Consider the following 10,820-nt stretch of genomic DNA (forward strand, 5'->3'; position numbering starts at 1 on the left):
TTTTGTCCGAAGATCGGCAGCGATGGCAGAAGGGTGGAAGATTCTCACCACACGATGTAAGCTCCAAGTTGAACCATACCTTTGGGCTCGAGCTTGTGGGAATGTTTGGTGATGGATAAAATGTATATATAAGTTAAAACAAAATGAGAAAACAAATTTAGAAGAGTCCAATGCTTGCACTGTATGGTACGATGAAATAATAGCATATCTATAACTATTCCAGAGTTATTTCCATAATACATCGCTCTTAGGCGAGGTAATATCAGGCCAATAACGGGTTGGCAAGCTGTGGTAGAAAATGAATGCGAGATCAGCCTAAAATACTAGTTAGCACTAGTGGAATATGACCTCAATACAAGTGTGAAACATGACGGCCCTCCGAGAGGACCTCTGGACTCAGAGGCACCAAGCAGATGGGTATGATGCGGTAGAGGCTTGACTATCTACTTGATAAGTAACGGAGTAGATCATAAGATATCAGTAGCTTTCATCAATTACTAGTCCTTTATCATCTATCTATTCTGTACTCTACTTAATTATTACAAGAAAAGATTTGGGAATTTTTTGATAACAGAATTTTATGATTTACTACTAACCCGAATTTGTTTTATATACTAGCAAATATTCAAGATCTCTCTGTTCAGCTCCAGCAATGATTAATCTACAGCGTCAAATTGAGAAAAGTTTTTTCTAACTCAGCAATCTGTTCTTTCAGACGCCTTAGCCTTCGTTTAGATGAGAAGACTGCTATGTATTGAAAAGAATTATTTCTTGGCTGCTATAGAAGGGTTCACATATACTATGCATAGATGGCTAGCCTACTAGCAATCGAACGTTTGGCTGCTGGACTAACTTGAAGCTATGGATTAAACTAAATCCTTCTGAGTACGCGAACACATTTATCCTATATTCGATGAGATAAATAAATAAGGCCTTGAAAATATGTAGAAGAAGATGGTAGTACTTTCGTAATAGTAGCGACCTTGGTCATTCAGTGATCCACACCATGCAAGCCACAACCCAACTTACTCTGATACAACAGAGTCGTATGAGCATATCCAAGACCAAACCAACATAGGCCCAACCGAATAACCTGCCAGCGTCGGCGAGAATGGTATATGATATCCATCATACATCGTCATGCTCGATCCTGTGGAACTCAAGCTTTTCCCATCCTGCTTTGACTGTATTTCCTGGTCCCCAGATGGCGAGCTGGCGGTTGCACTGGGAGAATATGTCCATGTGTTGGTCAGTCACCCACGCCATTTTCAACCACGCAAATAATCTTCTAAAATTCGAAAAATCATATCCTCCCATATTCTTCTTTGAATACTTGCCTCTATGTCATTTGTTCTCTTCCAAAGAAAAAAAAAAGGTATCACGCTGATCATCCCTCTAGATCCCACGCATAAAGGCGCCTACGTCAAACAGAACAACGGAAACACCATCTGGCTCAAACACCCAGTGGACAACCACCAAATTCCGCGCAAATGTCTTTACTAACACTGAATGGCCCATGATATTTCCTCAGCCGGGAAATACTTTTTCTCTCGGCGAAGAGCAGTCCTCCAGTCACGTTGTTGCCTTGGCTTGGTCACATCACCGCCTGGCCAGGTACTCTCGACATGTCCTCGCGGTGTTGACTAGTAACTTGGTCCTGTCTCTCTGGGAGCTGGTGGATGGCTATTCGAAGTGGATGAGGACTGTGGTCGTCAACAATGCATTAAGAGAGGCCTTTGGCCTGTCATTACGCGGAAAGGGTTCTATTTTATACCGTAAAATGCATGTGAGGTGCTTTTGCTGGAGCCCAAAGAGTGACGAGGATGATCATCACGAGGATGCTTTACATGGGCATCAAGCGTATCGAGATATGTCTCTGCTGGCTGTGGCGAATGATATGAACGACATAACTCTGATCAGAGTTAGAAATGACCGCCTGAGACCAGACATGAATACTCGACGACAGTTGTGGGTAGAGGTCATTTCCCAGAATGAAATACCAGCCCCGCATGTAGCATATCCTCGTATGCAGCCTGATTCCCTTCTGGGTCAATCAGTGAGATCTGTGCCCATCATATCTCACATTACATGGGGTCCCGCGCGTCAGAGTTTTGACGATCAGGGGAACCCTAGATATTCTTCACCTCTTGCAATTATTCACGCCACTGGAGTTAAGGCTTTTCTACTACATGCACGGTTTGAAGACCCGGGACGAGCGGCTGAAGACAGCGATACGGATGCCAAACTAGATTTACGCTTGGGCGAAGCTATTCCTATTTCCCAAGAACCTCAGTTTGAGAGTATGAGCTTCCATGGTCCGCTACGTTGGATTGACCACGCGGTAAATACGACAACGTTTCCTTCTTGTATTTAGGTATTTTCCTACTAACTAACGAAGGGCCCCAAAAATCCATCATCATCCTGTTTGGTGGTTGGGTATCTTGGAGGATATGCACTGATCAGCTTTGACCACTTGTTTACCCATAAGTCCGCTGGGACAGAGCAGTCGACGTCTACTGTATCACTCTACCATGCACTACATGCAGACACTGTGGAGGATGATAGGTTGCTAGAATGGGAGCCCATTACCGGTGAGTATCTTGTCACACCCAAAAACAAAAAATCCTTTGTAGATGTACACGTGTTGAGGCTTCCTCTGGCAGCCATAACTTCCACAGAGGATACTAAATCCCATACAACTGTCATACATGTCACCCATTTTTCCTCATCCCTCCGCTCCCTACCGCTCCAAGCGATCCAGGTTCGGGACATTACCGCTTGCAATAATGGGCGCTCGGACAATGCACAGACTGCCGATCTCCACAGACAGATGGAAGGCTTCCGCAGCCGATTCGACCTCGACCACGACCTGGGCGGAATGTCCTTAGCTAGAATATGGGGAATGACTAGCCATCGAGGCTGGATCGCAGCATGTTTCACAGTTCATCCCAGCGACATGGTTGAATATGTTACTACGGCGCGCCAACGATCGCGGATCGTCTTTACGCCACCGCACCCAAAGGAGGGTGAATCAGCAGAGCTCCCATGGCGCATTCCCCCAGAGCTAACGCCACAGCGCATGAAGGCTGGTCGCGACAAAGCTCTCTCTTTTATCCTGCGTGATAGTCATAGAGATCTACTGCATGATCACTGGGTGAAAAAGCTACAATACGCCGCTATTTGCTGTCTCATTACAGATCAAGACCCTGTCGACGCGCCGCACTTGCTGGAAGCTGCAAAATCAGCAGCGAAGTGGTTATCTAGTACATTTAGCCTTGACCTATCAGTGGAGTTATCTTGTATAAATGAAAAGCTCAAGTCGCAGATCGAACTTCCAGCTGGATCCGCAGGCGGCCCGGAAACAAGTAAACACCTACCCGGCAAAACTTGTGATGCCCAAACAGGACCTGGCGATGATGTATTTGAATATTGCGATATATGCGGTAGCGGTATTGACTGGTACTCCGCTGAAGAGTCCCAATGTGCGGAGGGGCATGTGTTTGGTTCGGCCCCCCTTTTGAACCTTTACCCTTCCCTTAATTCCACCCGCAACTACTAATGACACCATGTGTAAATCTAGCTCGATGCGGTTTGACGTTTCTCTCCATCCAGGACCCGTCGATTTCCAAGCGTTGCTCAGTTTGTGGTAGCGAGGTCTTGGATGCGGAGCTCGTCGATTTTCCCAGTGTGATTGGACCAGGGATGGGTGCGGCGGGTGGGTCTCAGCCTCAGCGGCCGCATGAGCGATTGATTGATATCCTTTGTGACGCTTTTGACACATGTATATACTGTGGTGGGAGGTTTAGGGATTAAGTTGTGTGGTAGGCTGGGTTGTGCATCTGAAAAGGAAACATGGATGTATGAGAGGTGATGGTATGGCCTCATCGATGGCAGCCTAAGTAACATTACTTACGCTGTGGCCCTACTGTATACATAGTACATAAGCAAACCGAGAGAAAACGTCTATTCTTGTGGGTAATGGCCATAAAAACTTCCCCGAGCACTGGTATTTACCAAAACACAGCCGAAAAAAAGGAAGGAAGGAAAAGAGAGAAAAGACATCATGCACGAATGCTTAACCGATGACAAAACCAGAGATGACCGACTCCATATATATACGTAATCATAGATCGAATAGTACCATGACAACCCTATATGGGAAACCAAAGCTAACGGGACACATTAGGGAATAGAACACAATGGGCGTCAAAATTATACATGTACAAAGTTGGAGAAAAGGGGAATAATATGTAGAGGAGAACGTCTAGGAAAAAATTATGTTGTCAACTGGCGGGGGAGGAGGGCGACAACGAGCCCTAAGGCACAGATGCGAGACTACCCGTTCGCCAGGTAAATGGTGTCGACGGATATATGGGCAATAAATATATGTTTCTCAGTTTAATGTGTAAGGGTATCATAGTTCCACTGTGAAGAACAGCTGTGAAAAATCTTAAAGTGTTAATATGGCAAAGGAGATTTTATCCATCTGTCGAAATGATTAAAAGAATTTGTTCATAGCTTTGTGAGCCAATTCGACCCCGAGGCTGTATGAATGAGTGAATTGTCAGAACCGGAACATGGATATTCAATGTATACACATTTTGGGAAGGAGACGTGACGAGAATCGGGGACTTACAAGGTAGCGGCGTTGGCAGGTACCGCTCTTGCCAAGGCGGGGCCGAATCCTGGGAAGAAGGCTTTGAAGCCGCCGTTAGCATATACACCGCGGATGGTGCCTCCGATGGTGGGTCGTCCTTCCGCGCTCTGCAAACGGGACTTGACGGTGTCGATGGGAAAGACTGGGATCCACATCGCAATGCCAGCTGCACCGCCTGCAGCTACGACTGCGGGCAAAGACAATTCACCAGTGACATTTCCGTCCGCATCTTTCGGTGTGAGGCTGCGCTTTATGTATTCATACGCGGCAAAATAGGCTGCCGAACCAGGTCCATCACGGGCCAATGTCATTGCACTTCCACGGAACACGCTACGGATACCTCCCTCCTTATAGAGCTGGCGGACAACGTCTACTCCGCCGGAATACTTGGGCTTTTGGCCGGGAGGAGGAGGGTTTTGACCTTGAATCTGAAGAAGAACCTTAACACGCTCGAAAGGGGCGGTGATCAGGGTCATGGGGATCGCGGAGAAGAAGCCAGCAGCAGATATCTGGCCGATCGTGTATTGGGGAGTTCCGTTATGTACCGGAACGGAGGAGAAGTTGCGGACGAGTGTTTTCCCAAGATCATAACCCTTTATAGATATGACGGAGTGAATTAGAGCGCGGGCAAGCAAAATTTATGGATTAACGAATGCGAACGTACCCAGAAGCTGACAGCGACTGATAAAAGAGCAAACAGTTAGCCAGCTGAAAGACAATTCTTCTAAGAGTAGAAATAGAGAAAATAACGACGTACACATAGGAGTTACTCCAACCAATGGGGCTGAAACGCCCGCATATAAACCCTGACAGCAGTTGTTAGCAACTGTATTTCTAAGGTCAAATCCCTAGGTTCATTGGTAGAGAGTGACTTGTCCAGCGACATACCCTGGCAAGTCCTTCGCGTGCAATAGTTCTCTTCACGACATGGATTGCACCCGAGTAAACGCCCTTTTCGGCGGTTTGTAGGCGGACTTTGACCAGGTCAAAGGGATGGCCGACAATGACAGCGCAGATTCCGCCTGCACCGCCAGCGACAAAGGATTTGATCTGCGCAATGCTAGCGTTCGAGGCAGCCGGGGATTGTTTCTGAGGTTCCGATTCCATTGGTAATGAGGGAGAGATAGCAGTCGTAGTGGATGGCATATCGTGTGTATTGGAGGGGGGGGGTGGTTGATCAATGATGGGAAAGCTATTACACCGAAGCGCAAGTCGCACAAAAGCACAAGAGAGTGTATTAACCAAGAGGAACTAACTACTGAGGTAGCGACAAGGCACGAAAAGGGAAGAGGGGAAAGAAGGAAGAACAGAAGAAAAGAAGGGAAAAAAAAAAAAAAAAAGAGCCCAGCAGGAGAATGTAGAGAGTTTTACAGCGGTTCGCTGGTGACTTTTGGGGCGGCGGGGAGATTATGTAAGTCGAGAAAGGTGGAATGGGCCTCGGTTCGGAAAGCGGAAGAACAGAAAAGCCGTACAGAGCGGGTATTATCGAGAGGGGCAAACAAGCCAAAAGACAAAGAGGAAGCAGAAAAAGGGGAGAAATGCCAGATGAAACAGGGTGACAGCAACATGTGGTCTTCTTAAATTGCAATTCAGATGCCATTCATACAGTATCTGTGAGACCCCTGACACTTCGGGCGAAGGGAGGATGCGCCATAACAAATATCAACCCACTGTCCTAGCAGCGATACTATCGAATGCGAATGAGAGTACTAGCGGCATGGAGGGAGGGGGTTTGTTCGTTGTCTGTGCTATTCATGTGGATTATCCCGATGTAATAGCGAAGTTGCTTCGTATGGCGATCTTCTGCTGCGTTTAGTGTGAATTGATCTTAGATTGGAAGATGCAACCAGGGAGAACATTTGCGGATTATTAGGAGAATTGCAGCAGGGTTGTGTGCGAGTAATTACCAATAATCACCTGATCCGAATCATCAGGAAAACTCACAGGGAAAAACTGACTCTTGTCTCATGGTGTCCTGCATCGCCAGTCTGCTCTGTGGTCGGGACAAAAATGGTATTGGTCAGTAGTCGACCATCAGAGGTCAGCAGCTGACTAAACGCCGAAGGCAACCAGCTGGAGGCCCCCGATGAATCAACTTCATTCATCCGTCCTCTCTCTGCTTCCCATCCTTGCCTTCGATTTTGCAATAAATTCCTTTATATCTTACTTGTGTCTCTCTTTCCTGCTGTTTCATTTGTTTCTATTCCACCAGTTTGCCATGTCCGCTACCACCTATCATGTGGTTCGTAGAGGACTAGAGGTAACGACCAATTACCTATCCCCAACGTCAAGCAACAATGAAGACCATCGCCAACTGTCCGTCTGGGCGGTACTGGTGTTTGGTGTGACTGCTCTAGTCTTTAGCCTTGTTGCTTTCGCCGTATGTGGTTCCCTACACCTTGTCATAGGGTTTGATTCGCCCACCGCTGGATATTATATACTAATTATTGGTGCGATTGTAGATTCAATATACATATGGCACTGTTGTTGCAGTACTGGCTGCGGTAGAAGATCCTCATCCAGCTGTGTATGAGCCCATTAAGGGCACCGACGACTCCAGTAAAACGACCAACCTGGTTGATTCTGGCCCCGATTTCTCCCACAAACGGCCTGCCCTAGTCACACGTAGCCTACGCACCGCCATCCACCATCTTCGCACTCGTGCTGGTCCTTGGTCTCGCTTCCGTGGCTTGGGAATGTATTTGTGCTTGGGTATTTGCCGCTCAGCTCTCGCCCAACTCCTCATCTTTGGTCATGGCAGCGCAGTCAACCATTTTGCCCACGCTGTTGCTCAGGTTGCTACTGATGTAGTTTCGGCGAATCTCGAGCTTACCTGGGTCCATATAGTAATTTCACAACCTTCTGCCAAATCATTTTGGAGACGGGTTCCCGGATACAGCAGCTGGGTTAAGATTGCTCCCGCTGTTGCCCTCCGGTCCGTAGCAGCGCAGCTCACCTTCTTGCTGCCTGCCCACTTGGGATGGAGAACCCATGTATGGCATATGGGGAAAGGCAGTCCATTCTCTGAACCAGAATATGACCCTCGCTCTGAAATCGCTATAGCAGTCGGCGCTTGCCTCCTCGCCATGTGCCTGACAGTCTTGATAGAGCTTCCAGCCACAGTGACCATGATCCGTGTGGCCGCGTCCATCCTTCCCGAGGAAGAAGAGACTATTGTGCCTTTCGATCGCACTTTTGGTGGAAATGTCCAACCGGCCATCCTAGGAGGTAGCGGTAAGGTTGGTTTGTTGGATGCATGGAAGACGTTCACCTGGGCGTCGCGCGTCCGTCTCCTCAAAGTGTTGGTTAAAACCGTCGGCATGATAATCGCAGTTACTACCACCTGCGCTATCTTTCTTGCCGGCGAAGCTTTTCTCCTAGGTGAGAAGATATTCGTTCAAGCATAGGTTCCTCTGTTTATCATCAGACAGATTTACAGTTATTGTCAGCGGCTGGCCGTCTGTGACTATAGCTCGTAAGATCAGCACTACCTTTCTGATACTCTGCACCCATCTGCACAAATCAAGGGAACATCATGTTGATTTAGCGCATGTAACTTCCAAATCCCGATAACTTGATTGCTCCAACGCTCTTTGTATTTTTGATTCATTGATATGTATTTATCCCACCCTTCCTCACCGTTATTGATATGGTTTCGAGACGATCTTTTATTGTATGTTGCGAAATAAAGTTATTACCTGGCTGGATCTCATAAGACTTTCTGTAAACTTTTGGCAAATTCCGTACAAATGAATGCATTTTTTGCACATAGTTAACTAAGTGGAATCACCGATTAAGTAATGCTGGCTTCACTGAAGGCATGTGACCAATATGGACCCCGACCTCACAACTGAAATAAACCGCAGCTATTTCAGCATATCACCGCTACTTTGCATAGTACTTAATCATTACTGCAGCTTTCTCCAGCCCCCGCTGCGTGGTGTGGTGGACAAAGCAGATAATTCAAAACCAAACCCCGCTTCAGATTTCTTCAGGCCACACCTTGGCTAGACGGTCTACTACTGTGACTATTACATCATGGCCACTTCCGCTGCAGCAGGGCTGCTCAGCCGCCAATTGAAGCAGATGCAAACGGATAAGGATATCCCGGGAATTAGTTGTGGTTTGGCAAACGACAACATATTTGAATGGGAGGTTATGCTCATGATCTCAGATGAGTGTAAATTTTATGGTGGTACGTGAAGCATTTGCCTGGCGGGCTACACTGTACCTGAAAGTGGAATTCGTTTCAAACCCGCTCATTAACAGGACATATCAAATCTATTTACTTTAGGTGGCTTTTTCTGCGCTCGACTATCTTTTCCCCCCGAGTATCCCCATATGCCGCCCACGATGAAATTTGAAACACCAATATTTCACCCCAATAGTACGTACCTGCACTGCATATTTAGATCGGCTCCATCCTGTATCTGACAAAAAACTCCTCTAGTCTATCCCACCGGTGAAGTCTGTATATCTATTCTTCACCCTCCGGAAGACGACAAATACGGTTACGAGTCTGCTGCCGAGCGCTGGTCGCCAGTACAGACACCTGAGACTATCCTCCTAAGCGTAATCAGCATGCTCTCCAGTCCCAACGATGAGAGTCCGGCAAATGTGGAAGCTGCAAGGCTTTGGCGTGAGGATCCGAAAGAATTCAAGAAGAGGGTAAGGCAATGCGTGAGACAGAGCCTGGGGGAGGACTGATGTGCTCGATTCCCAACTATTTTACGGTTCTCGTTTTCTTTCTCCTTATTTCCGTATGGAGTTTTCCGTTTCTCTCATTAATGGCAGCTCAGTGAGGTATTTAAATCAACTCAGGCATGCCTTTCTATAAGAGCATTGTTTCCTTGTTCTTTCCTTTCTTTTATTCTAGCCATCTTTACGAAGTACATGTCCCATCTATTTTCTCATCAGTTCCGTGAACAGCGTCTCGCAGCGGAGTCACACCATGTCCATAGTATTAGTTGATTTTCTCTGCGATAGCAGCTAGACATGCTTGCCAAACCTATTTCCGTTCTTCATGCATGAGGTGTTCGATTTATCGATTTCTTCCATATTTTCCCGCATGGGTTTTTTTTGTTGGCGACAGATTTACTGCCATCAAGTCTCTCAGCTCGTGGGCCGCTTCAATGGTGGAAATTGTTGGTTAGATATTTTCAGCATCATGAGCTAGTCGGCTGTTGCACATGTACGGCAGCCTATAGTGACAAATGTGTCAAATGGGTTTTTTATACTAGTGTTACAATGTACACACACCTATCATATTCATTCTATTTGTAATTGAATAGAGCTTATGGATAATGGATTATTAGAAAGCAATGCATTGCTAGATATCATCTTCAATATATATCATCACTGTGATAAGATAACACTATAATCACTAGATTATCCATAGTGAAAAGCCAACATAACCATTTGTTAAATGGTTGTGCTCATAGTGATATATATACCCATGGGTGTGGTGGTGTGGCCCGGCCCACAGTGGGTGTGGCCCACTGAACCCACCACTGATACACTGCGACCGCCAGCCGCAGCATAGTGGGGAACCACATCACTAGATATCATCACTAGATATTATCGCTAGATATCATTGCTAGATATTATCACTAGATATTATCGCTAGATACCATCGCTAGATATCATCGCTAGATATCATCGCTAGATATCATCGCTAGATATCATCGCTAGATATTATCGCTAGATATCATTGCTAGATATTATCGCTAGATATTATCACTAGATATTATCGCTAGATACCATCGCTAGATATAGATATCATCGCGAGATATCATCATGAATATCATCACTAAATATAATAAGCTAGAACTATAATAACTAGATTATTCATAGCAAAAAGTCAACATAATCATTTGTTGAATCATTGTGCTCATAGTGATATGTATATATATACATCCTGGCCCACAGTGGATGTGGCCACTGAACCCATTATCTATACACTGCAACCACCAGCTCATAGTGTGGAAACCACAGTATATATATATATATACTGGCAGTGATATCTCGCGATGATATCTATATCTTGTGATAATATCTCACAATGATATCTAGCGATAATATCTAGTGATAATATCTAGTGATAATATCTAGTGATGGTATCTAGCGATGATATCTAGCGATGATATCTAGCAATGATATCTAG

General features: G+C 46.0%; 4 protein-coding genes across 4 annotated transcripts; 3 read left to right on the plus strand and 1 right to left on the minus strand.

Annotated features, from left to right (window-relative positions):
* Positions 1-1,140: 1,140 nt before the first annotated feature.
* On the plus strand, positions 1,141-4,193 carry HCBG_07987 (uncharacterized protein; the record flags this gene model as incomplete). The annotated part of the gene is made up of 6 exons (XM_045435036.1): positions 1,141-1,248; positions 1,532-2,341; positions 2,399-2,591; positions 2,664-3,503; positions 3,581-3,731; positions 4,187-4,193. The coding sequence occupies 6 exons, from the start codon at positions 1,141-1,143 to the stop codon at positions 4,191-4,193; spliced, it is 2,109 nt and encodes a 702-aa protein (XP_045284342.1).
* A 305-nt stretch (positions 4,194-4,498) lies between these two features.
* Positions 4,499-5,803, minus strand: HCBG_07988 (carnitine/acyl carnitine carrier; the record flags this gene model as incomplete). Its single annotated transcript, XM_045435037.1, has 5 exons — positions 4,499-4,544; positions 4,637-5,250; positions 5,322-5,338; positions 5,415-5,463; positions 5,546-5,803. 5 exons carry the CDS (start codon positions 5,801-5,803, stop codon positions 4,499-4,501), a joined length of 984 nt encoding a protein of 327 aa, XP_045284343.1.
* Positions 5,804-6,769: 966 nt separating this feature from the next.
* Positions 6,770-8,449, plus strand: HCBG_07989 (uncharacterized protein; the record flags this gene model as incomplete). The annotated part of the gene is made up of 2 exons (XM_045435038.1): positions 6,770-7,037; positions 7,120-8,449. The coding sequence occupies 2 exons, from the start codon at positions 6,876-6,878 to the stop codon at positions 8,062-8,064; spliced, it is 1,107 nt and encodes a 368-aa protein (XP_045284344.1).
* Positions 8,450-8,695: 246 nt separating this feature from the next.
* Positions 8,696-9,676, plus strand: HCBG_07990 (ubiquitin-conjugating enzyme; the record flags this gene model as incomplete). Its single annotated transcript, XM_045435039.1, has 3 exons — positions 8,696-8,852; positions 8,952-9,044; positions 9,108-9,676. The coding sequence occupies 3 exons, from the start codon at positions 8,696-8,698 to the stop codon at positions 9,362-9,364; spliced, it is 507 nt and encodes a 168-aa protein (XP_045284345.1).
* Positions 9,677-10,820: the final 1,144 nt, after the last annotated feature.

The sequence above is a fragment of the Histoplasma capsulatum genome (genome assembly GCF_000150115.1).
Source record: "Histoplasma capsulatum G186AR genomic scaffold supercont2.13, whole genome shotgun sequence".
NCBI classification, from domain to species: Eukaryota; Fungi; Ascomycota; class Eurotiomycetes; order Onygenales; family Ajellomycetaceae; genus Histoplasma; species Histoplasma capsulatum.